General features: G+C 47.9%; 2 protein-coding genes, 1 long non-coding RNA gene and 1 pseudogene across 5 annotated transcripts; 3 read left to right on the top strand and 1 right to left on the bottom strand.

The window, feature by feature from the left end:
* The first annotated feature begins 1,235 nt into the window (after window positions 1-1,235).
* On the top strand, window positions 1,236-2,962 carry LOC309861088 (elongation factor 1-alpha 1 pseudogene; annotated as a pseudogene). The gene has a single exon. The product of its transcript is annotated as an elongation factor 1-alpha 1 pseudogene (transcript).
* Window positions 2,963-8,584: 5,622 nt separating this feature from the next.
* LOC309861114 lies at window positions 8,585-13,359 on the top strand. The gene is made up of 3 exons (XR_014309757.1): window positions 8,585-8,681; window positions 8,851-8,951; window positions 13,341-13,359. It is a non-coding gene; the product is annotated as an uncharacterized lncRNA (long non-coding RNA).
* Window positions 11,113-14,839, bottom strand: LOC309861108 (transmembrane emp24 domain-containing protein 9-like). Of its 2 annotated transcripts, none has more exons than XM_082723682.1 (5): window positions 13,388-14,839; window positions 12,905-13,005; window positions 12,468-12,593; window positions 11,769-11,915; window positions 11,113-11,643 (listed from the first exon to the last, which is right to left on the bottom strand). In XM_082723682.1, the coding sequence occupies exons 1-5, from the start codon at window positions 13,539-13,541 to the stop codon at window positions 11,494-11,496; spliced, it is 678 nt and encodes a 225-aa protein (XP_082579808.1). In that variant the 5' UTR covers window positions 13,542-14,839; the 3' UTR covers window positions 11,113-11,493. The 2 variants fall into 2 exon arrangements, with proteins under 2 accessions (XP_082579808.1, XP_082579809.1); XM_082723683.1 differs by having other exon boundaries at window positions 13,403-14,839.
* Window positions 14,840-21,421: 6,582 nt separating this feature from the next.
* Window positions 21,422-25,101, top strand: TMED9 (transmembrane p24 trafficking protein 9). Its single transcript, XM_082723681.1, has 5 exons — window positions 21,422-21,687; window positions 21,857-21,957; window positions 22,729-22,854; window positions 23,168-23,314; window positions 24,220-25,101. Exons 1-5 carry the CDS (start codon window positions 21,504-21,506, stop codon window positions 24,367-24,369), a joined length of 708 nt encoding a protein of 235 aa, XP_082579807.1. The 5' UTR covers window positions 21,422-21,503; the 3' UTR covers window positions 24,370-25,101.
* The last annotated feature ends 856 nt before the right edge of the window (window positions 25,102-25,957 follow it).

The following is a 25,957-nucleotide window of genomic DNA, read 5'->3' as shown; positions in this document are numbered from 1 at the left end:
CATGATCTTGGCATTGTGAGATCAAGCCCTGAGTCAGACTCCATGTTGGGTATAGAGCCTCCTTGGGATTCTCACTCTCTCTCTCCCTCTGCCCCTCCCCCAACTCATGCACAAGATCTCTCTCTCTCTCTCCCTCTCTCTCTTATAAATAAAATCTTTAAGGGACACCTGAATGGCTCAGTTGGTGGATCGTCTGCCTTTGGCTCAGGTCATGATCGCAGGGTCCTGGATTCAAACCCCACATGGGGCTCCCCGCTCAGCAAGGAGTCTGCTTTTCCCTCTCCCTCTGCCCTTCTCCTCACTCATGCTCTCTCTTTCTCTCTCTCTATCTCTCTCTCAAATAAATACATAAATAAAATCTCTTTTTAACAAAAGATTCCACATATAAGTGAAATCATATTGTATCTTTCTCTGTCTGACTTACCTCACTTAGCATAATATCCTCTAGGTCCATCTATGTTATCACAGATTGCATTCTTTTTTTTAAGACTGAGTGATATTCACATATATATGAATATATATGAAGATAGATAGATAGATACCACTTCTTCTTTATCCATTGTCTATAGATGGACACAGGTTTCTTCCATGTCTTGGCATTGTACATAACAGTTCGATGAATACAGAGGTACACATATCTTTTCAAAAAAGTGTTTTCATTTTCTTTGGGCACCCAACAATGGAATTATGGACTGCACAGTAAGTTCTTTCTTTCTTTCTTTCTTTTTTCTTTTTGAGACTTTATTTATTTATTTGAGAGAGAGAAAGAGAGAACATGTGTGTACAAACAAGGAGAGGGGCAGAGGGAAAGGAAGAGGGACAAGGAGATTCCTGGCTGAGCAGGAAACCCAGCGCGGGCTCAATCCCAGGACCCTGGGACCATGACCTGAGCCAAATGCAGATGCTTAACCAACTGAGCCATCCAGGTACCTCTGGCCTGTATGGCAGTCCTTTTTTGGTCTGGTTTGGTTTTTTGTTGTTGTTGTTGTTTTGTCTGTAGGTTGCCTTTTTTTTTTTTTTTAATCTTTATTTTTTATTTTTTAAAAAAAAACATATAATGTATTTTTATCCCCAGGGGTACAGGTCTGTGAATCGCCAGGTTTACACACTTCCCAGCACTCACCATAGCACATACCCTCCCCAATGCCCATAACCCCAGCCCCCTCTCCTGACCTCCCCTCCCCCCAGCAACCCTCAGTTTGTTTTGTGAGATTAAGAGTCACTTATGGCTTTTTCATAATGAGTTTGCTGCCAGAACACAGGTGTCGTGAAAACCACCGCTCATCCTAAACCAGAATGGGGAAGGAAAAGACTCATATCAACATTGTTGTCATCAGACACACAGATTCGGGCAAGTCTACCACTACTGGTCATCTGATCTACAAATGTGGTGGGATCGACAAAAGAACTATCGAAAAATTCGAGAAGGAGGCTGCTGAGATGGGAAAAGGCTCCTTCAAGTATGCCTGGGTCTTGGATAAACTGAAAGCTGGCTGGTATCACCATTGATATCTCCCTGTGGAAATTTGAGACCAGCAAGTATTACGTGACCATCATTGATGCTCCAGGACACAGAGACTTTATCAAAAACATGATTACAGGCACATCCCAGGCTGACTGTGCTGTCCTGATTGTTGCTGCTGGTGTTGGTGAATTTGAAGCCTGTATTTCCAAGAACAGGCAGACCCGTGAGCATGCCCTTCTGGCTTACACACTGGGTGTAAAACAACTAATTGTTGGTGTTAACAAAATGGATTCCACTGAGCCACCCTACAGCCAGAAGAGATACGAGGAAATCGTTAAGGAAGTCAGCACCTACATTAAGAAAATTGGCTACAACCCCGACACAGTAGCATTTGTGCCAATTTCTGGTTGGAATGGTGACAACATGCTGGAGCCAAGTGCTAATATGCCTTGGTTCAAGGGATGGAAAGTCACCCGTAAAGATGGGAATACCAGTGGAACCACACTGCTTGAAGCTCTGGATTGCATTCTGCCACCAACTCGTCCAACTGACAAGCCCTTGCGTCTGCCTCTCCAGGACGTCTGCAAAATTGGTGGTATTGGTACTGTCCCTGTGGGCCGAGTGGAGACTGGTGTTCTTAAGCCTGGCATGGTGGTCACTTTTGCTCCAGTCAATGTTACAACTGAAGTCAAGTCTGTTGAAATGCACCATGAAGCTTTGAGTGAGGCCCTTCCTGGGGACAATGTGGGCTTCAATGTCAAGAACATATCTGTCAATGATGTTCGTCGTGGCAATGTGGCTGGTGACAGCAAAAAAGACCCACCAATGGAAGCAGCTGGCTTCACAGCTCAGGTGATTATCCTGAACCATCCAGGCCAAATTGGATATGCACCTGTGCTGGATTGTCACACAGCTCACATTGCTTGCAAGTTTGCTGAGCTGAAGGAGAAGATAGATCGTCGTTCTGGAAAAAAGCTGGAAGATGGTCCCAAGGTCTTGAAATCTGGTGACGCTGACATTGTTGATATGGTTCCTGGCAAGCCTATGTGTGTTGAGAACTTCTCTGACTATCCTCCTCTGGGCCGTTTCACTGTTTGTGACATGAGACAGACAGTTGCTGTGGGTGTCATCAAAGCAGTGGACAAGAAGGCAGCTGGAGCTGGCAAGGTCACCAAGTCTGCCCAGAAAGCTCAGAAGGCTAAATGAATATTATCCCCAATACCTGCCACCCCAGTCTTAATCAGTGGTGGAAGAACGGTCTCAGAACTGTTTGTGTCAATTGGCCATTTAAGTTTAATAGTAAAAGACTGGTTAATGATAACAATGCATCGTAAAACCTTCAGAAGGAAAGGAGACTGTTTTGTGGACCATTTGTTTTTTTGTGTGTGTGTGTGGCAGTTTTAAGTTATTAGTTTTTAAAATCAGTACTTTTTAATGGAAACAACTTGACCAAAAATCTGTCACAGAATTTTGAGACCCATTAAAACAAAAGTTTAATGAGAAAAAAAAAAGTCACTTATGGTTTGTCTCTCTCCCGATCCCCTCTAGTTTCATTTATTCTTCTCCTACCCCCCTAACCCCCCATGTTGCATCGCCACTTCCTCCTATCAGGGAGATCATATGATAGTTGTCTTTCTCTGATTGACTTATTTCACTAAGCATGATACCCTCTAGCTCCATCCACATCGTCGCAAATAGCAAGATTTCATTTCTTTTGATGGCTGCAATATATATGTATATATATATATATATATATATATATTCTCCATTCATTTATCCATTCATCTGTTGATGGACATCTAGGTTCTTTCCATAGTTTGGCTATCGTAGACATTGCTGCTATAAACATTCGGGTGCACGTGCCCCTTTGGATCACTATGTTTGTACCTTTAGGGTAAATGTCCAGTAGTGCAATTGCTGGGTCATAGGGTAGTTCTATTTTCAACTTTTTGAGGAACCTCCATGCTGTTTTCCACAGTGGTGCATCAATTTACATTCCCTCCAACAGTGCACAAGAGTTCCTTTTTCTCCACATCCTCACCAACATTTGTTTTTTCTTGTCTTTTTGAATCTAGCCATTCTGACTGCTGTGAGGTGATATGTCATTGTGATTTTGTTTTGCATTTCCTAGATCTTGAGTAATGTTGAACATCTTCTCATGAGTCTGTTGCCCATCTGTATGTCTTCTTTGGAAAAATGTCTATTCAGGTTCTCTATTTTTTAATCAGATTGTTTAGGGGGGTGGTTTTTTTGTGGGGGTTTTTTGCTGTTGAATTGTATGAGTTCTTCATATATTTTGGAAATTAAGACCTTATAAGATATATAATTTGTAAATGTTTCCTCCCATTCAGTAGGTTGCCTGTGCATTTTGTTGATGGTTTCCTCTGATGTGCAAAAAACTTCTTAGTTTGACATGGTCCCAGCAGTTCTTTTTTTTTTTTTAAAGATTTATTTATTTATTTGACAGAGAGAGACCAAGCAGGCAGAGAGGCAAGCAGAGAGAGAGAGAGGAGGAAGCAGGCTCCCCACCAAGCAGAGAGCCTGATGCGGGACTCGATCCCAGGACCCCGAGATCATGACCTGAGCCGAAGGCAGAGGCTTAACCCACTAAGCCACCCAGGTGCCCCCCAGCAGTTCATTATTGCTTTTGTTTCCTTTACCTTCCATTTCCTTCCATAAATATGTTTCCAAGGCCAATGCCCAAGAGATTTCTGCCTATATCATCCTTTAGAAATTTTATGATTTTAGGTCTTATATTTAGGTCTTTAATCCAATTTGACTTTATTTTGTGTATGGTGTAAGAAAATGATCCAGTTTCTTTTTTTGCCTATAGCTGCCAGTTATCCCAATACCATATATTGAAAAGACTATCTTTTCCCCATCATATATTCTTACCTCCTTTGCTATAGATTAAATGACCATATAAGTGGGGTTTATTTCTGGGCTCTCTATCCTGTTCCATAGATTTATGTGTCTCTCTTTGTGCCATTACCATATCTTGTAACCTTTTCTGATTTAAAGTCTATTTTGTCTGATACTAGTACAGTCTCCCTGCTCTCTTCTGATTACTGTTTGTGTGGAATAGCCTTTTCCATTCTTTCACTTGTGTGTCTGGATCTAAAACAAGTCTCCTGTACATAGACAACATATACTTGGGTCATGGCTTTTACCAGTTTTGCCAATCTTTACCTTTTCACTGGAGAGTTTAATCCACTTAAATTTAAAGTAATTACTGATAAGGAGGGACTTACTTCTGTCATTTTGCTATTAGTTTTCTGTTTGCTTTATAGCTTTTTTTGTCCCTCATGTCTTGCCTTTACTGTCTTCTTGCATTTAGTTAATTTTTTAGTAGTGAAACATTTAAATTCCTTTCTCATTTCCTTTAGTATATATTCTGTGGCTATTTTTTTAAGATTTTATTTATTCATCTGGCAGACAGATCACAAGTAGACAGAGAGGCAGGCAAAGAGAGAGGGGGAAGCAGGCTCCCTGCTGAGCAGAGAGCCCAACATGGGGCTTGATCCCAGGACCCTGAGATCATGACCTGAGCTGAAGACAGACTCTTAACCCACTGAGCCACCCAGGTGCCCCCTATGGTTATTTTCTATGTGGTTACTATAGGAATGATATCTACCATCTTACAGTTATAACACACTAATCTGAATGTATACCACTTTACCTTCAGTAAAACGCAAAATCTCTGCTCCTTTAACAGCTCAGTTGTTACCCTTTCAGTTGTGGGTATCTCAGAATTATATCTCTATATATTGTGTGCAATAGTTACTCCTTACTATAAAAAGAAGCTGTGGAAACACTCAATAAATTGCATAAATATCCAGAGAATTATACTGAATGGAAAAAGTGAATCTCAAAAGGTTCACTGAGTGAACTGAGTCACTGAGTGATTATACTTATATAACATTCTTGATATGACAAAGTTATAGAAATGGAGAGCACAGGGACGCCTGGGTGGCTCAGTTGGTTAAGCAGCTGCCTTCGGCTCAGGTCAGGATCCCAGCGTCCTGGGATCGAGTCCCGCATCGGGCTCCTTGCTCCGCGGGGAGCCTGCTTCTCCCTCTGACTCTGCCTTCCACTCTATCTGCCTGTGCTCACTCTCGCTCGCTCTCTCTCTGACAAATAAATTAAAAAAAAAAAATCTAAAAAAAAAAAAAAAGAAAAGAAATGGAGAGCACAGATTACTTGCTGTCTAGGGTGAAAGATGGAGTGAAGGAACGGGGAGGTAAAGTGTGGGTATAATAAGTCAACATGAGGGATCCCTGTGGTGATGGAATGTCTTGACTGTATCAATGTCAATAGTCTGGTTGTGATATTGTATTATACGTGGGCAAGATGTTACCATAGGGGAAACATAATGGGTACACTGATTCTCTCTGTATTGTTTCTTACAACTGCATGTGAATCTATAATTATCTCAACATAAAAAGTTCAATTTTAAAAATACTAGAAACTTCTATTATAAAATGTTATCATTTATTAATTCTAGAGCCATTTGTTAATTCTGAATAGTGGGGACATCAGCATGTAGTTATAAAAGCACTAAGAAAAACACAACCAGGGACTCCTGGGTGGCTCATTTGGTTAAGAGTCTGCCTTCAACTCAGGTCATGATCCCAGGGTTCTGGGATGGAGCCCCACATCAGGCTCCCTACTCGGCGGGAAGCCTGCTTCTCCCTCTCCCACTCCCTCTGCTTGTGTTCCCTCTCTCACTGTCTCTCTCTGTCTAATAAATAAAATCTTTTAAAAAAAGAAAAGAAAAGAAAAACACAACCAGGGGTGTCTGGGTGGCTCAGTCAGTTAAGAGTCTGCCTTAGCTCAGGTCATGATCTCAGGGTCCTGAGATGGGGTCAGGCTCTCTAGATAGCAGAGTCTGCTTCTCCCTCTCACTCTCTTAAATAAATAAATGAAAATCTTAAGAAAAAAAAAAAAAAAGAACAACACAACCAGCAATTCACAGAAGAAATCAAATGACCAAGAAGAAACCCTCAGCATCTGAGGAGATAAAAATGAAAAGGATAGGAAGGAAAGGAAATAAATGGAAAATAAAAGGAAATACAACTTTTCATCCACGTTTTAATCTTTGCAAAAGATAAACTCTTTTAAAGATTCTGTTAAAAGGTTACATCTTTTGAAGATTTGCAAAAGACCTAATCTTTTGCAAAGATTAAAAAGGTGGAGAATATTTGACCAAAGTGTGGAAATTAAGCACTATAGTACACTGCTGGTGAAACTATAATTGGTACAAATTGTGAAAGGGGAATTTTGTGTTCTCTTATCAAAGAGTCCTACATGTCCTACAGTAATGCATTTTTAGAAAATGAACACAAATTGCTATTGCAGTAATATACATAAGAGCAAATAATGAAGTGGGGGATGCCTAGGTGGCACAGTTAAGCCACTGACTCTTGGTTTCAGCTCAGGTTGTGACGTCAGGGTAGTGAGATGGAGCTCCACATTGGGCTCTGTGCTCAGCAGGGAGTCTGCTTAACCTTCTCTTCTTCCTCAGCCCCTCACCTGCCTGTGCACACCCACGCACACGTCTTCTCTCTCTCTCTCCAAAATAAACAGATGGATCACTGAAAAAAATAATTGAGGGAAAGAAATCTTAACCATTTTCATTACAGGAATGGTTAAAAATAAGGTGCTGTATGAACCAAAATGATGTTTCATTGTTACTGTTAGGAAAAATGAACTAAAGACTTCCAATGAGGGGGAGATGTCAACACATTCTCATTAAACTTCACTCCCGAAGACCAAACGAAACCACAAAGAGAACCCATATTATAGAGAAAACCTCCAATTTTTCCGAAGCCTTTAGGTGGCACAGTCAGAAACTGCTAAGTTCCAAGAGCTGCCAAATACACTGGAATTTGTATAAAATCCTGGAAGGGCAGACACAGACCCTCTGTTGATCTCACACTGAGCACAGAGCCCTCCAAAACAGGCGACTGTCCCCAAGACCCCCACCAATACTCCTATACCTGCGGGCCACTAGGGCACCAAACCCTGCCTGGAGAGGAGCCACCACCGCCCAGCTCCTGCAGCAAAGCCCATGTGGATGATGTCTGGTGCTGATGCTGTGCGGGGATGCCTGGGACGATACAGACCAGATCTAGGAGTGGATGGGTTTTGGAGAGCAAAAAAGGTAAAGTGAGTCTCCTGGGCTTTTTTTTTTTTTTTCCTCCCGCCAAAGTAAGTTGGCGCACCATTTGTGTCACTTTTTCAAAGTTCAGAGGGTTTTTTGGTTTTTTCTTTTCTTTTTCTTTTTCTTTTTCTTCTTCTTCTTCTTCTTTTTTTTTTTTTTTTTTTTTTTTTTTTTTTTTTTTTTTTGGTTTTTGGTTTTTTGTTGTCGTTGTTGTTGTTGTTGTTTGTTTGTTTATCCTAGAGAAAGAAAGCTTGCGCGAACTTGGCGCCGAGCGGCGGGGAGAGGGCAGAAGGATACAGAAAGGGAATCTCAAGCGGACTCCGCCTGGTACCCCAGTGGGACGGGTGCTCAATCCAATGACCCTGAGATCATGACCTCAGCAGAAATCGGGAGGGGGTGCTTAATTGAGGAAGCCATCTAGGCGCCCCTGCATTTTGCTTTTTCAAACTCAGGACCTGGGAGATCAAAACCTGAGCTGAAATCAAGAGCCTGACGCTTAACCCACTGAGCCACTCAGACCCCCCTCAAAGTTCAGTTTTTTAAAATGGAAGCAAGCCCAAAGTGTAAATGCAGACACGTGGAGAAAAGTCAGGGATCCTCGGTTTTAAACCTGTATCTGCCCATAATTCACTCTGCCACCACAAGCACACGGCATAACATACGACACAAACATACTTCTAGCATCCGTAAAAAGCTAATCATCACTACCATTCGCTGGCCACCACGACAATCAACGGAAAGCTTTCAATTCCCCAACTCCCCAACTCTATTGCCAGCGGAACCCGCCCCCTAATCAGGTACTGTTGCGCTGGAGCCGAGGGCATCTCGGGACTTGTAGTCCAGTCAGTGGAACTCGTCCTCCCGGCACGCCCAGCGGCTGCGTCAAGGTCACGTGCTGCCGCCGTCTTCGGCTTGGGGACAAATGCAGGGCGGCTGCAGAGCTGGTCTGGGAGGAGTGTTTTGCGGCCCGCGGAGGCGCGCTTTACTTCCACATCGGGGAGACCGAAAAGAAGTGCTTTATTGAGGAGATTCCGGACGAGACCATGGTTATAGGTGCGGGTGGAAGGGGAGAGTTTGGAACAAGACCTTGGTCTTAGGGCGGGCGGCGCGGGAGAGTCCGCTCTGCCCGAGCGGGGAGCAGCGGGTCTCGCCGCGTCCTGGCGGGGCCCGACTCCACACCACCTCGCGCTCCTCTGACCTGGGTTCGCCCCACTTCCTCCAGGAAACTACCGGACGCAGCTGTATGACAAGCAGCGGGAGGAGTACCAGCCGGCCACCCCCGGCCTTGGCATGTTCGTGGAGGTGAAGGACCCAGAGGACAAGGTGAGCCGGCCCCTGAGCCCCGCCGAGCCCTCCGCTCTGCCTTTCCCCGCCAGACCCGGCAGGTGCTGGTTCTTCCCCCTCCTGCTCGCCGCAGCCGCTCCACTGCCGAGCATAGCTGGGTGCTGGAGAGAAAATCCCGGATTTGCGCTCGAGGCCACAGTTGGGCCGCTGCGGGGCTGGCTAGCGGCTCCTCTCAGCTTCTTCCCGACTGCTGCCCGACTCGGCGGAGCCCCTTCCCGGCCCCGAGCCGCCGCGGTTTTCCTGGCCTGTGAGATGTTAACTCACCTGTCTGGTAGGCGTGGTTGGTGGATAAATTGTGGTGCTGGCCGTCAGAGAATTCCGGTCACTGTGATGCCGTGACATCTAGACTTGAGGATGTCCCAGAACGGGGTGCTTCCCAAAACGAGGGAGCAGCTTTTAATTTCGACAAGTAAGGACATTAAAGCCAAAGAAAAACAAAAATCCTTAGTTGTCACCTTTCGTTTCAAAGAAGAACCAGATCAAAAGAGCGGAAATGGCAGGAGCTCTGAATAAAGAGCTTTCACATGTGAAATAAATAAAAGCTCCGAATAAAGAGCTTTCGACATGTGACAGCTCTTCCCAAGAGCAGTCACATGTCGGCTCTGTCTCAGACCCTTCACCCCTACCCCAGAAAGTTCTCAGGCAGGCTTTTGGCAACTGCTGCAGAGCAGTTCTCTGGACCTTGTCATGTTGTGAGGTGCTTAGGACTCTGCCAGTTTTTAGGCACTGAGAGCATGAAGCCCTTCCAGCTTCACCTCCCCCCCAACACTTGCTGAAGCCCCTTCCCTAGGTCATATTGGGTGGGCAGTATGGCTCTGAAGGCAGGTTCATTTGCACTTCCCATACCCCCAGCAAATACCAGATCTGTCCTGTGGTCTCTCTTAGTGTCCGGATTATGATAGAGTGACTTTCTTTTGGTTTCTCAAATTGCCTTTTTTTTTTTTTTTTTTTTCTTTAGGGCTTCAATATGTGCCACTCCTTCTAGCCAGAACACACGTCCCCCAGCTGATTCCTCATCACAAATTCAATTCTAAAAAGCACCCTTCTCTGACCACCTAGACTAGGCCAGTGCTATATCATGTCATTTTTGGCGCATATCCTTCTCAGAAGCACATACCACCTTTACCTGTTGTTTGAGCCCTGCCTCATTTGGTATCAGACATGTGCGAGAATGTGCCTTTCTGGATCATTTTGCTTCTTCTATGAAAGAGAGCAGAGCACCCCCCTCCCCGACACACACACATACCCCATCAGATAAGGGTATTGGGCCCTAAGATCACATACTTTGGTCAGAGGTTACTCTCCAGTGGTTTCCCCCAACCCCCAGCCTTCAGTTCTGTCCACTCATACTTTCCAGAAGCCAGTCAGGACCACATCCACTAATGAGCAAATACCCGAGGCTTGCAGCGTCCCACAAGCGTATCCTAGGGGAGGATGTGTCTGTCTCAGGGGCCAAGTGCTTGGGCTGTTGCCATATCCCCCTCCTCATGGGGAGTCTCCCTTTATTGACATCCTTAGCCTTGAGGAGTTGGACTTCATTTTGTTGAGGGTGCCAGCCAGTGAATTTCCTTATCACAGAAAATGTCAGATTCACATGTGAGATGACTCCCAACAGGGCAACCAGCAGAGTTCAGATGAGGCAGAAGTACTGGGTACCTAGATGCCTGGTTATCAACACCCGTGTGTGCCTGTCACAGTTGAGTTAACAAGATGCTGACTCTAATGGAAACAGTTACTTGAAATCCTATTTAAAAAAAAAAAGGAAAGAAAAGAAAGCATATCCTGAAAAAAAAATCAACCTGGGACATCATAAAGAGAGACACAGGTTGGTTGAAGAGTAGTATGAAAACAGAGGTGCCTGTCTGACTGCCTGGAAAAAAACAGTGGAAGAGCACGTGTGGGAACCGGAGCCCCACAGAGAGGCACAGGATCAGCACAAGCACTCAGGTTACCCATAAGATGGGCCCAAACTGGACTTTTCTCGAAAGGGCTCCACAGGTTGCTAAGGCTTTTGGAGAACAAGCTTTCTTCACCCTGTCCATTTTGGGATCAGTCCCACCAAATGCTTGCAGAAACTTAATGTTAATATATGGTTAGAAACAAAACACCAGAATGAATTGCAGAGTGGAGGCAATAAATGTTCAGGTCAGAAAGTTGGCAGTTTATAGACACTCTTAATTCTCTCCATCTTGGGACAATATATCCGGGTTAGCCATGGGGGATGGGGGCATCCTCCCCTTCCTCCTCAGCAGCCCAGAGCCCCAGAGAATCCTGCAGCTCCCCAGACAAGTGGCTGGCGGGAAACCCATCCTCTCCCAAGTGCCAGCAGAGAAAACAGTTCAAAGAGGTCCTCTGTCCCCATCCCCCATGGCTGGATCCCACCCCCCCCACCCACCCCCCATCCCCAGTCCCAAGCCCCATGGGGTTGGGGGAATCCGAAGTCAGGAAATACACCAGGGCAGGCCACTTGCCATCAGTTAAGAGAAAGGGAATGAGTTGGGGCTAGGTTTCTGGGGCCCACCTACACCAGCTTCTTGGCTTTAAAGAAACTCTTGAGGTGCCGCATCTGCCAGACACCGGTGGCAACCAGGATGAGGGTCTGCAGAATGGACCACCACAGCACCTGTTGGTTGGTGCTCTCGCTTGTCTGCCGGAAGCGCTCCTCTCGCCACTGTGGGAGGAGAGAAGGGAAAAGATGCCTGTCTAGAGCGCCCTCTGGGGGCAGAGCTGGAAGAGCCACTTCCCAAGAGGTCACACATTTTACCCTATCCCAGCTGGCCCAAGCCAGCCCCTCACCCTCTGGTACTCCTGCTCCTTCTGGATCAACTCCACCTGTTCCACAAGCTGCTGTAGGCGCAGATGCAGCTGGGTCAGCTTGTCCTTGGCCGCAAATTCTGCATAATCATTGGTGTGTTCACCCAACTGCATGTCCAAGTGAATGGCCTGGAATGGGGAACCCAGGAGGGGGGAGTCAGGGAGCTCACCTCCATGAACCTGCCAGAAATCTAGCTTCTACACCCCGGCTGGGCCTGACACTGGGAGTTCCATTCCTTACACACTGACCCGGTGACTGGCCCTGCTCTGGGGGTCCAGACACCAGACCAGGACCTGGCTTGTGTGGAGTATCCCCAACGATGGGACAACATGTGCAGAGAAGTAGAGCTGTGACTCTGAGCCAGGCAGTTTACTAGAAGTTTTGAATTGGGAGGTGACATTGTAGAGCCCAGAAGCGCTCAGATGCAGAATAGCTCTAAACCTCCTGTTACGAAGCCTGGTCTTTATCCTAGGGATGGCCTGGAGCCAAGGGAGCATTTTAAGTCTGAGTGACTCCCTCCTCAGGTGTCCTTTCATCCTCAGGACCGATTCTTGGGATGCACACTTGAGGTAAAGTCCCAGCCCTACTCAATAGGCACCACCCACCACACCCTTCTCACTCTATAGAGGCTGAGAAGGGGAACGCCTGGGGACAGTGGACCTCCCGCCTGCCACACTCACCAGCTTGCCATCGTAGAAGAGGGCGAACCGGATGGACTCGAGGTGGAGGCAGATCTGGTGCTCTCCTGGAGACTGAGAGGTGAAGGTGAAGCTTCCCTGAGGGCCGTACTGCCGGGCCAGGAGGTTCTAGAGGAAGCAGCCTTCAGTGAGCACAAGTTAGCCGTGTACCTGCTTCCAGGAGATGATTTCAGGAGAATCCCAGGTGCAGACCCCCGCAGGCCCGAGGGGTGGGTGCAAGGAAAATGGGATAGGTTTGGCTGGAAATTCCCATATGCCAACGTCATTGATACAGAATACAGGATTGCAAAGACCATGGCCCTCCTTGAGCTAACCTGCCTGTCAGGAAACATCCTTCAGTGAGAAATGAGGGACCAGAGAAGGCCACACATTGATGCTGGGACCTCGGGGGTGCTGCAAGGAGTAAAGGCCTGCCTCACCTTATTCTCGGGGTCCTTCACAAACACGAACAAATTGATCCACTGTGGGGAGGGCTGGTACTTTTCCATAGCAGGGTCGTATAGCTCAGTCTTGTAGTTACCTAATGGAGAGGCAACAGAGGCGCATTCCCATCCATCCCCCTGACTCAGACCTGGTGGTCCAGGGTGGGGGTGGGGGGACAGGAAGATCTCGAATCTGAGGAAGCTGACCATGGCGCTCTGCCTCTCCTCCCTTCTCCAGCACCACTTCTCTGCCCTCGTTAGAGTCTGCATCAGACTCGGTGCCCCCTGTCCCCCGCACAGGCAAGAGAGAGGATGCCTTGGCCAGACTGCTGTCCACCCATTACCGACCCCCCAGCCCACCCCCGCCCCCGGCAGGGGAGGGGAGGTGGGATCTGAGATGGTGCCACGGAGCCCTATTCCCCTCCCCTCTCAGGACTCTGGGTGCAGGGAGCGCAAGGCCGGAAAGGCCGGCGCGCGCACCTATGACCACGGTACCATCGGGGATCTCCTGGATGAAGCACTTCTCTTCCAGCTCGCGGACCTCGAGGTAGAAGGCGCCCCCGTAGCCCATAAGCGCCAGCAGCTGCCCTAGCAGCAGCGGCAGGCCATACCGGTTGCTCGCGCTCTGCTCCATCCCTGCCCGGGGCCAGACCCGGGCCCAGCTCCTCGAGCCCCACAGGCCCCCGCCACCTTCGCAGGCGAGTCCACGGGTCTCCGCGCGGAGCCTGCGGAGACTGCGAACGCGCTCGCGGACTACAACTCCCGGGAGCCGCCGCGCGGCCCCGCCCCCGGCGCATTCCTGCCGACCCACGCAGCGAAGGGGCCCCGAGAGCCCCCTCTCAACCCAGGCCCCGCTTCGCTTGCTCCGCGAGAAACTTGTGGAGGCATAGGTGCTATTGGCTCTTCTTCCTGTTTGAGGTAACAGCCTGGGGGGGGGGGGGGGCTTGCCCTCTGCAACTTACAGGGCAGCCACCCCAGATGTGTGCGGAAAGAATGGGGATAATGGGAAGTTTATTACTTGGACTTGAACCTCGAAGAGTTTAGGATTGATTGGGGAAAGGAGGTGACATGGTGAGACGGAATGAGAAGGCCCGTGGGGTTTCGAGTCTGAAGCAGTAATTCAAGAAGGGGAGGAGGAGATGTCACGGTTTTCATGGAAGGGATTAGATTTGACTCAAGCCTTGAAGGATGGTTAAAATCTCCCTGAGCGCGGGGAACAAGAGCAATTTAGGCAGGGGGACGTAGCATTGCCTAGCAGCCAGACCAGTTAAGGGACTGGGGGAAGAAAAGTTATAGGAACGTGGAGGGAGGAGGCAATTGGGCTGAATCTGAGGGCGCAGGAGGTGCCAAGCCTGCTTGAACAGGGGAGCCCTTCATCCAGCGTATTTTTCTCTGCACTGGTGAGCCTGGAGGGAAGAGAAGATGGCAAGCAAGCCACTGGAAAAGTGTAGGGGTACACAACTGAACGGGGTGGGAGGATGAAGCCAACATGACAAAATGGGGACCCAGAAAAAGCAAATCAAAAGTTCACAGTGCCCTGGGTAGAACAGTGTGGACCCAAACACTTCAACAGAAAGCTGTAGCCCAACTCAGGTAATGGGATGAAGTCTTCCACCACCTGGTGCCTGGCAGTAAGAGGTACTCGTCCGTTTATTCAGCAAATATGTGATGATGATGATGATGGTGGTGGTGGTGGTGGTGGTGGTGTGTGTGTGTGTGTATAAAATCAGTACAGGAAGTTAAGATTGACAATATGGGGGTATTGGGTGTCTCAGTCAGCTAAGCGTCTGCCTTCAGCTCAGGTCACGATTCCAGGGTCCTCAGATTGAGGCCCACATGCTTCTCCCTCTCCCTTTGCCTTCCACTCCCCCTGCTTGTGCTCACTCTCTCTCTCTCTGTGTCAAATAAATAAATAAAGTCTTAAAAAAAAAAAAAAAGATTGACAATGTGTTTTTTAGTTACCAGGAATGGTCCCCTCATTTTAGTGGTGTAGTTCATTGGCAATCCTAGGGGAGCGTTTTTTATTTCTTCACTGGGAATGATCATTAAACAAAAATGAAAGATTCGGATGTTAACAAAAGTCATACTTTAGAAAGGTCAAATAAGACAAAAGCTGGAAAGCATCTGTTGGATCTGAGAGCCAATGGTTCACCAAGGGAGTTAGCCAGAGGTGGGAGCAGAGGTAGAAAGCAGGCTTGGGAGACAGAGGTGCTGTCCGTGGTCCTGATCCGTCAGTCCTCTCCAGACCAGTACCACCACTTAGAGTAAAGCTTAGGCTCTGTTTTTGTTTTGTTTTGTTTTGTTTTTTTAAAGATTTTATTTATTTATTTATTTGACAGACAGAGATTACAAGTAGGCAGAGAGGCAGGCAGAGAGAGAGTGAGAGAAGGGGACTCGATCCCAGGACCCTGAGATCATGACCTGAGCCGAAGGCAGCGGCTTAACCCACTGAGCCACCCAGGCGCCCCTCTGTTTTGTTTTTAATAAAATTTGCAATCCCTCACAAGCCAATACTCCTATAAAATACAATTAAAAAAATGAAACTAATCGTGTATCTGGATATCACATCAATATTAAATTTCTGTAAAAATTCCTAAACACTTAACTCAATATCTGCACTTAACCTCGAAGCAGACCTATAACCAACATGAACCAGTACCAGCACCCACACCACACTGTGAATACCACTCTTGCATGGCAGTGATCCATTGGCCAGACTACTCACAGGAACCTCCGAAAGGGTCAAAAGTGGAAAATGCGGGGCGCCTGGGTGGCTCAGTGGTTTGGGCTGCTGCCTTTGGCTCGGGTCATGATCTCAGGGTCCTGGGATCGAGCCCTGCATCGGGCTCCCTGCTCCGCAGGAAGCCTGCTTCCCTCTCTCTCTCTCTCTGCCTGCCTCTCTGCCTACTTGTGATCTCCGTCTTTCAAATAAATAAATAAAATCTTTAAAAAAAAAAAAAAGTGGAAAATGCTTGCAGCTACATGTATGTAAGGATATAGTACACCGGTGAGATTTCAAGGCACAGAACCCAGACATTAGGAAGGAGTTGGACATGACTGTCCAAGTAGCACAAGTGTTTTGTTAAAACAGAACAACCGGGGGTGGGGGTGGAGCTGGGTGGCTGTCAGTTAAGCATCTGACTTTGGCTGGGGTCCTGGGCTCAGAGTTCTTGTATAGGGCCTCATGGAGGTGGGCAGGGAGGGGGGCTCTGCACTCAGTGGGGAGTCTGCTTTTCCCACTCCCTCTGCCCCTCCCCCACCCTCATGTTCTCAGGCATGCACACACACTCTCTCTCTCTCCCCCCCTGAAAGGAAGGAAGGAGGAAGGAAGGAAGGAGGAAAGAAGAACAACTGTTTCTGACCAATAACAAGACTAGGAACATAAGAGCAGTGAACCCACCCTTCTGGGATCCTCCCACTTAGCAAAAATCTCATTCCACAATGACTGCCAAGATCACTGAACCTGGGTGCCATTTGTGACATTCAAAGAAGACACTGTGGTGGTACATCTACTTGCCTCATCTGTGGTTCACCGAAGACCTCAGACTTAGGTTTTTTTTTAAAGGAGAGATTTATTTGAAGAAATATTACAGCATATAAAATTGCATAAAGACTTAATTTCCACTCATACAGTGGTAGATTTGATATAATTTATAATTTAAAAACTTTTTTAAGAAATCCTGAATCAGGGACACCTGGGTGGCTCAGTCGGTTAAGCGTCTGCCTTTGGCTCAGGTCATGATCTCAGGGTCCTGGAATTGAGCACCCAATCAGATTCCTTGCTGAACTGGGAGCTTGCTGCTTCTTCTCCTTCTCCCTCACCCTCTGCAGCTCCTCCTGCTGGTGTGTGTGTGTGTGTGTGTGTGTGTGTGTGTGTGTGTCTGTGTCTGTGTCTCTGTGAAATACACAAAGATTGGGGCACCTGGATGGCTCAGTGGGTTAAACCTCTGCCTTCTGCTCAGGTCATGGTCTCAGGGTCCTGGGATCAAGCCCCGCATCAGGCTCTCTGCTCAGTGGGGAGCCTGCTTTCCCCTCTCTCTCTGTCTGTCTCTCTGCCTACTTGTGATCTTTCTCTGTGTGTCAAATAAATAAATCTTTTTTAAAAATTAAAAAAAAGAAATACACAAAAACCTTTTTAAAAAAAGAAGTGGAGCCTGTTGAAATTATTCCAACTAGTCAATCCTAAACCTGCTCACTTGCTCCCTGCACCTCCCATTCCTTCCCATAAAGATACATTAAAGGCTTCTACCCATGCTTTCCTGTCACTCTCTACCCCCGGACAGACCCTGGCGCTGTGTGTGTGTGTGTGTGTCTGTGTCTCTGTGAAATACACAAAGATTGGGGCACCTGGATGGCTCAGTGGGTTAAACCTCTGCCTTCTGCTCAGGTCATGGTCTCAGGGTCCTGGGATCAAGCCCCGCATCAGGCTCTCTACTCAGTGGGGAGCCTGCTTTCCCCTCTCAGGCGCTGTCCCCTGTAGCCCTTGAGTGGTGCAGTACAGTCACTTGTCTTGGAAACTATGGGTAAGAAACTATCTTTCAATGGCAACCATTTCCTAATCTGTTGACTCTGATTTTATGCACAGAACATTCCATCCTTACTATGCCCAGGTCAGGATGCCTTGTGGAAATAATCAGGAGGAGACATCACAAGAAAACCAGACGTAGAGTATGGAGATTTTGGCTTTTCCTATAATTACATGTCATCATTACCATTCTTCCCTCTCCCCCCACTTCTTCCTTGCTTGCTTCCCTCTGCCTTCCTCCTCTCCTCTTCTCTCTCTCCTTCACTGTTTCCTTCTTCTCCCATCTTCTCTTTCATTTTCACGCCTCTCTCTCCTTTTCCCTCCATACTCTTTCCTTTCTCTCTTTCCTCCCTCTTCCCTTTCTCCAAGCAAACATCAACTGCATACTGAGGCTGTTGCTAGTTCTTTGCTAGGCTGTGGGGAGCACCAGAGATAAATCTGAAGCAGGAGGCCATATCCTTATCTCCTAAGGCTATCAGGCTGGGAGCACCTTGCTTGTGAATGAACTATTGCAATTCAATGTGGTTAACACTGCAATAGAGGCATTGTCAAAGCACCCAGAAGAAGGAAACAAATAAGACAATGCTGCTGAACCTGTCTTAATAGGATAAAAAGGAATTAGGCAAATGGAGAAGGAGGTAGGGATGGGGGCTCAGAGCTGAGCTCCCTCCCAACTTTTGTGTGTGCTCCCTCTAAAAAATATTAACTAAGTAATTACCAGAAGGAGGGACTTAACTTCTGTCATTTTGCTATTTGTTTTCTATTTCCTTATAGCTTTTATTTTGGTCCCTCTACTCTTGCTACCTTCTTTTGCATTTAGTTAATTTTTTACTCTTCTACTATTTACTTTTACTATCTTCTTTTGCATTTAGTTAATTTTTTAGTTGTGAAACATTTATTTTTTTTAAAGATTTTATTTATTTATTTGAGAGAGAGAGACAGTGAGAGAGAGCATGAGCGAGGAGAAGGTCAGAGGGAGAAGCAGACTCCCTATGGAGCCAGGAGCCCGATGCGGGACTCGATCCTGGCACTCCGGGATCATGACCTGAGCCTAAGGCAGTCGTCCAACCAACTGTGCCACCCAGGTGTCCCTAGTTGTGAAACACTTAAATTCCTTTCCCATTTCCTTTTCTGTATATTTTACAGATATTTTCTTTGTGGTTACCATGTTACAGTTAATATTCTAAAGTTAAACATTCTAATTTGAATTTATACCAGTTTACCTTCAATAACAGAAAAAAATCTCTGCTCCTTTAATAGCTCTATTCTCACCCCTTTTTTGTGGTTGATATCAAATTATGGCTGTACACATTGCATGTTATGGCTACTTTATTGCTATAATTATTGATGTAAGCAATAAGCTGATTAAATCTCCAGATAATTAACTGAGTGAAAAAAGTCAATCTCAAAAGGTTACATACTGTATGGTTTCATTCATATAACATTCTTGAAATGACAAAATTATAGAAATGGAAAACATAGATTACTTGTCTGAGGTTAAGGAGACGGGGAAGGAATAGGGAAGTGGGTATGTCTTGAATACACAACATGGGGGATCCATATGGTGAAGGAAATGTTCTGTGTCTTGACTGTATCAATGTCAATATCCTGGTTGTAACATTGCATTTATTTGGGCAAAATGTTACCATGGAAGAAGCTGGGTAAAGGGTTCACTAAATCACTCTGCATTGTTTCTACAACTGCATGTAAATCTATAATTATCTCAATGTAAAACGTTTAATTTTAAAAAATACTAAAGGGTTGCCAGGGTGGCTCAGTGGGTTAAGCCTCTGCCTTCTGCTCAGGTCATGATTTCAGGGTCCTGGGATCGAGCCCCGCATCAGTTTCTCTGCTCAGTGGAGAGCCTGCTTACCTCTCTCTCCCTCTCTCTGCCTGCCTCTCTGCCTACTTGTGATCTCTGTCTGTCAAATAAATAAATAAATTTTTTTAAAAAATAAAAATACTAAAAATGTCTATTATAAAATGTTATCATATGTTAATTCGGTAATCATTTGTGAATCCCGAATGGTGGTGACATCAGCACTAGTAGGATGTAGTTATAATAGCACCAAGAAATGGGTGCCTGGGATACCTGGGTGGCTCAGTAGGTTAAGCTGATGCCTTCAGCTCAGGTCATGATCCTAGGGTCCTGGGATCAAGTCCCGCATCGGGCTCCTTGCTTGGCAGGGAGCCTGCTTCCTCCTCTCTCTCTGCCTGCCTCTCTGCCTGCTTGTGTGTATTCTCTCTCTCTGACAATCAAATAAAATCTTAAGAAAGAAAGGAAGAAATAAATAAATAAATAAATAAATAAATAAATAAATAAATAAATGGGTGCCTGGGTGGGGCTCAGTTGTTAGGTGCTTCCTTCCGCTCAGGTCATGATCCCAGGGTCCTGGCATCGAGGCCCACAGGAAGCCTGTTTCTCCCTCTCTCACTCCCCCTGCTTGTATTCCCTCTCTTTGTCAAATAAAAAAAAATATTTTTTAAAAGAGACAGATTTTGGGGCGCCTGGGTGGCTCAGTGGTTTGGGCTGCTGCCTTTGGCTCGGGTCATGATCTCAGGGTCCTGGGATCGAGCCCCGCATCGGGCTCCCTGCTCCGCAGGAAGCCTGCTTCCCTCTCTCTCTCTCTCTGCCTGCCTCTCTGCCTACTTGTGATCTCCGTCTTTCAAATAAATAAATAAAATCTTTAAAAAAAAAAAATAAATAAATAAAAGAGACAGATTTTTAAAAATAGCACTAAGAAAAACACAAGCTGTAATTCACAGAAGAAAACAAATGACCAATAAAAAATTGCTCCATATCCAAGGAAATAAAATTAAGAGAATAGTGAAATACAACTTTTCATTCAATTATTTTGCAAGACTAAAAAGATTGAGAACCTTTGTCCAGGGTGTGCGGAAGTAAGCCCCAAAACACTCTGCCTATGAGACTGTAAATTGGTATGATTGAAAGGGCAATTTATAACACACACACACACACAGTGTCCTACAGTAATGCTTTTTTAAAGAAACAAAGGAACGGAGTTTTTTATTGCAGCAATATATATGAAAGCAAATGATTAGGGGAAAGAAATCTTAACCACTTTCATCACAGGAATGGTTAAAAAACTAAGGTATGAAACAAGATGATGTTATATTGTTGCTTTTAAGAAAAATAAGGTAAAGACGTCCAATGAGGGGGAAATGTCAACACATCCTCATTAAATTTCCCTCCCCAAGACCCAACGAAACAAAAAAGAGAACCCAAATTAGAGAGAAAACCTCCAACTTCTATGAAACCCTGAAGTAGCACAATCAGAAACTGCCAATTCCGAAGAGCTTCCAAAATACACCGGGATATGGATAAAATACAGGAAGGACAGGAAGGTCACACCCAGACCTCTGCCCTCAAGACCCCAACTGATAGTCCTTCACCTGCGGACCACTGAGGCACCGAACGACGTTCCAGAGAGGAGCCACCTCGGGCGAGCTGTGCAGAAAGGCCGGGGCGGATGATGTCTGGGGCCGATGCGGGGACGGAGGCGGGGCGGGGGATGGGGGGAGGGATGCTTGGGACCATACAGACCGGATCAGACCAGATCTAGGAGTGGATGAATTTGGAGATGGCAAAGAAGTGGTAAAGGAGGTCTCCCAGGCTTCTTTTATTTTTTACCCCAAAGGTAAGTTGGTGCACTTCTGCTGTCATTTTTTTCAAAGTTCGGTTTTTAAAAATAGAAGCCCAGAGTGTCGCACGCAGAAATATCAAGTGAGGGATCCTCGGTTTCAATCCCGTATCTGGCCATAATTCATTCTGCGACCACAAACTGCGGGACTGGCAGCATCTGTAAACAGGTGATAAACACTAGCAGCCGCCGGAGCCACCGCGATCAACGCAGAGGTTTCAATTCTGAGGGCGCAATTAGGTTGCAGGCAGAAGCGACTCTCCAATCAGATACTGCCTCGCCGTGGCCGCGGGGCATCTCGGGACTTGTAGTCCAGCCTGTGGAACTCGCTGTCCCGGCAGGCCCCGGGGCGGCGGCGGCAGGGCTACGTGGCGCCGCCGGCTGCGCTTGCGCCGGCAGGTGGGGCAAGATGGCTGCAGAGCAGGGCGTGAGGGTCGTCGGGCCCCGGAGGGGAGCGGGACTGGGCACGGTGATTCGGGCCTTCCTGTTGCTGCTGTGTTTTGCGGCCCGCGGAGGCGCGCTTTACTTCCACATCGGGGAGACCGAAAAGAAGTGCTTTATTGAGGAGATTCCGGACGAGACCATGGTTATAGGTGCGGGTGGAAGGGGAGAGTTTGGAACAAGACCTTGGTCTTAGGGCGGTGGGCGCGGGAGAGTCCGCTCGGCCGGAGCGGGGAGCAGCGGGTCTCGCCGCGTCCTGGCGGGGTCCGACTCCACACCACCTCGCGCTCCTCTGACCTGGGTTCGCCCCACTTCCTCCAGGAAACTACCGGACGCAGCTGTATGACAAGCAGCGGGAGGAGTACCAGCCGGCCACCCCCGGCCTTGGCATGTTCGTGGAGGTGAAGGACCCAGAGGACAAGGTGAGCCGGCCCCTGAGCCCCGTCGAGCCCTCCGCTCTGCCTTTCCCCGCCAGACCCGGCAGGTGCTGGTTCTTCCCCCTCCTGCTCGCCGCAGCCGCTCCACTGCCGAGCATAGCTGGGTGCTGGAGAGAAAATCCCGGATTTGCGCTCGAGGCCACAGTTGGGCCGCTGCGGGGCTGGCTAGCGGCTCCTCTCAGCTTCTTCCCGACTGCTGCCCGACTCGGCGGAGCCCCTTCCCGGCCCCGAGCCGCCGCGGTTTTCCTGGCCTGTGAGATGTTAACTCACCTGTCTGGTAGGCGTGGTTGGTGGATAAATTGTGGTGCTGGCCGTCAGAGAATTCCGGTCACTGTGATGCCGTGACATCTAGACTTGAGGATGTCCCAGAACGGGGTGCTTCCCAAAACGAGGGAGCAGCTTTTAATTTCGACAAGTAAGGACATTAAAGCCAAAGAAAAACAAAAATCCTTAGTTGTCACCTTTCGTTTCAAAGAAGAACCAGACCAAAAGAGCGGAAATGGCAGGAGCTCTGAATAAAGAGCCCTTCTTCCCAAGAGCAGTCACATGTCGGCTCTGTCTCAGACCCTTCACACCTTCCCCAGAAAGTTCTGATACAGGCTTTTGGCAACTGCTGCAGAGCAGCTCTCTGGACCTTGTCGTGTTGTGAGGTGCTTAGGACTCTGTTTGCCAACTTTCAGGCACTCAGAGCGTGAAGCTCTGTTTCCTTCTGGCCCTTTTCCGCCTGTAACACTCACTGAAGGCTTTTCTCTCCAGGTCATCCTGGCCAGACAGTATGGCTCTGAAGGCCGGTTCACTTTCACCTCCCATACCCCTGGCGAACACCAGATCTGTCTTCACTCCAATTCCACCAAGTTCTCTCTTTTTGCTGGAGGCATGTTGGTGAGTGGAACCACGTGGGATTCGTAGCTTTCAGGTTCTAGACCCAGCTCAGGCCTGGAGACTTGGAGGTGCTTTGGGTGTGAGATGAGTATGTCGGATTTGTGTTTCCTAAAAATTCTGGGTTTCCAGTGAACATCCCGGCACGGTTGCTGAACTCCTTGTGTGTGCCTTGGTCCAAGGCTCCGCTAAACTGATTCTTGCCTGTTTTCCCAGAGCTGCATAGGGCCAGACACTGTGGAGGACCAGCTGCTCATCTCTGGCAGGACAATGGAACAGGGCTGCCTCATTTCTTCTTTTCCTTGTCTGTCCCCAGAGAGTTCACCTGGACATCCAGGTAGGGGAGCACGCCAACGACTATGCAGAAATTGCGGCCAAAGACAAACTGAGTGAGTTGCAGCTCCGAGTGAGACAGCTGGTGGAGCAGGTAGAGCAGATCCAGAAAGAGCAGAACTACCAACGGGTATGTCGGGCAGGTCCTTCTGGGTGGGCTTCATCCCAGGTACCTTCCCCTGGCACATCCAGAAGTTGCATGCAGGTCAAACTTGGGTTTCATTATGAAACCCAAGGGATTCACATGTCTGTGCTGCTCTGCCAAGTCTAAAAGGCAGGGTGGGTACCACTAACTCCTGTTTGTAACCAAGGAGATAGGTTCTTAAGAGGCTGTTACTGCTCTAAATCACAATGACACATGCACAGTGACAAAAGGAGGGATCGATGCTAATACCTTGGGTGTTAATTCCGTGGCTCCAGGTGCTTCCAGGAGCAGCTATTTCAAACTCCGTTGTGTTGGGGAGCCAGGATGGGACCATGAGTGGCTCTGTGACCATAAGGACTGTTATGTGTTTAAGCCTCAGGGACCTCTTAATTGTCAGCTGAGGGCAGCCTTGCAGGTATTCTAGACCTGGGTTTAAAGAGAAGCTATGTGGATTTTTCCTGGGTTTTAAATATTTGTAAAACACGTGCATGCCAGATGTCCTCACTGGGCCACCAGTTTGCAGCTTGTGCCCACAGTCCTCAAGGAGCAGCTGGGGAGACCTGGGCAGAGAGGTGAGAGCATGTCCACTCCTGAGTGCTAGAGGACGGCTCTCTCTGATGGGGTGATACTGCAGCTACTTTACCTCTGCCCGAGGCTCCACGAGGGGACCAGGGGAGGGGACCAGAGAAGACAGGCTTAAATGAGTGTGTTCCCTGAGGTCCTCTGGCAGGGGAGGAGGAATGCAGTCCTCGGGTGGGGGGTGTCTCTTCAGGTCTTTGCAGGTACTTGAAGCTGAGTGGAGCTGCCTGGCCCTGGGTTCCCCTCCCAGTTACAGTGGTGCCAGCTGGGGCCCAGCAACCTTAAGCCCCTCTTCCTTTCTCCTCCCACAGTGGCGAGAGGAGCGCTTCCGGCAAACGAGTGAGAGCACCAACCAGCGGGTGCTGTGGTGGTCCATTCTGCAGACCCTCATCCTCGTAGCCATTGGTGTCTGGCAGATGCGGCACCTCAAAAGCTTCTTTGAAGCGAAGAAGCTGGTGTAGCCATCCCTGGCCTCACAGGCCATCCTTCCTCCCAGGCTGGGGGAGAAAAGGCCTCCTGGAACTGATTTTTCTCTGGCAGGAGGACTGGTTCCGAGCCGTGGCTATCTGGAGGGGAGAGGGGTTACAGGCACCCCCCAGCATAAGCTTAGGGCAGCAGTTTGGCTGGCTGATACTGAGCAGATGGTAGGGCAGTGCCTGCCCCCTCCCCTGGGCTCTGAGCTCTTTGCAGTAATCATCCAGGGGCTGGTAAAGCCACTGGGAGCCCCACTGGCACCTCAGAATCACAGTGTTACTGATCAGGGATGTGAGGCTGTTGTCTGGGGTGGCTGGGGGGAGGGGAGCGGGTGGGCAAGCCAGTCTTTTTTCTGTCTTCCTTTGCTAACGTGGGATTTTTGAGCAGGTGGGGGTGTGGCTGTCATTCCCTGCCACCCCGGGAACCTCACTGTACCCTCCTTGGGCCCAGACTGCTGATCCAGGATGTTTGTGTCAATGGAGGGTGGGGGTGGAGGGAGTTGGCACTGTGGGGAGAGTAGCCTGGAGCTTGACCTCATCTTCTCAAATTGGTTGTCCTTTTTGGGAGCTTGAGGAACTGGGGTCAGGCCAAGCAGAGGCCTTGGTGCTGGCTGGGGATGAGGCCTGCAGAGTCTTAGTTACTGATTTCATTTTCAATAAGTCTAGGTTTGTTACATTGGTTTCCCAATTAAAAAAAAAAAAAAATTGATTTCTTGTCCAGTGTAGTTACTGCAGTGGCTGTAACACGGAGGTGCTTGGGAGTGTCATTTGTTCCACTGTGCAAAGCGCTTCATGTTCCAAGATGAAAATCCACCTGGGAACTTTAGTCCTTCTGTCCGCTCTCCAACTTCCTGCAGCAGGTGATAGTGGGTTTGCCCAAGACCATAAAACAAGATACTTGGGGGCTTGGTGCTCAGATTTACACCATTTTCCGCTGTGCCCCCTCCTTTGTAACAAAGTGCCCTCCCTGCTTTTCCAGAGCAAGTGGAAGTCACTGTCATGGTGCTGCGAGGAAGGGCCTCGTTCAGGAAGGGAATGTACATTGAACAGAAGTGCTATAGGTTTGGGAAGGACAGAAATCCCTGGACTGGTGGGGATGAGGATGTCGATGGTTTTAACCAAAAGCTTGAGATTTTAGTAAGGACCTTGAAGGAGAGGAAGGATTCTGATACAAGGCAAAGCTGCGGGTGTTAGACAAACTGGCGAATGGAGGTCAATGGGCATGGTTCCCACTGGGGTTGAGGTCATTTGAGGAAGCTGTTTAAGGTTGGTTAGGGTTAGAAGACATTTGTACGTTACCCAGTGTTAAACACAGTTTTGAGTAGGAGAACCCCATGGAGGACACCTGGGTGGCTCAGTGGGTTAAGCCTCTGTGTTCAGCTCAGGTCATGATCTCAGGGTCCTGGGATCAAGCCCCACATTGGGCTCTCTGCTTGGTAGGGAGCCTGCTTCCCCCCCTTTCTCTGCCTGCCTCTCTGCCTACTTGTGATCTCTGTCAAATAAAATACAATAAAATCTTTAGAAAAAAAAAAAAAAAAGAACAACAACAACCCCGTGGAGATAAAGCTTTTGAGAG

The sequence above is a fragment of the Mustela nivalis genome (assembly GCF_964662115.1).
Source record: "Mustela nivalis genome assembly, chromosome: 3".
In the NCBI taxonomy this organism is placed as follows: Eukaryota; Metazoa; Chordata; class Mammalia; order Carnivora; family Mustelidae; genus Mustela; species Mustela nivalis.
The sequence above is the reverse complement of the archived record's forward strand: the minus strand, read 5'-3'. Positions and strand labels throughout refer to the sequence as shown.

Excerpts from the sequence above, each read along its gene's own strand:
- TMED9 (XM_082723681.1), top strand. The coding sequence starts at position 21,504 with ATGGCTGCAGAGCAGGGCGTGAGGGTCGTCGGGCCCCGGAGGGGAGCG. Across the intron at positions 21,688-21,856 it reads GGACGAGACCATGGTTATAG|GAAACTACCGGACGCAGCTG; the intron begins GTGCGGGTGGAA and ends CACTTCCTCCAG. Across the intron at positions 23,315-24,219 it reads AAGAGCAGAACTACCAACGG|TGGCGAGAGGAGCGCTTCCG; the intron begins GTATGTCGGGCA and ends CTCCTCCCACAG.
- LOC309861108 (XM_082723682.1), bottom strand. The coding sequence starts at position 13,541 with ATGGAGCAGAGCGCGAGCAACCGGTATGGCCTGCCGCTGCTGCTAGGG. Across the intron at positions 13,006-13,387 it reads CGATGGTACCGTGGTCATAG|GTAACTACAAGACTGAGCTA; the intron begins GTGCGCGCGCCG and ends CCTCTCCATTAG. Across the intron at positions 12,594-12,904 it reads TGAAGGACCCCGAGAATAAG|AACCTCCTGGCCCGGCAGTA; the intron begins GTGAGGCAGGCC and ends TGCTTCCTCTAG.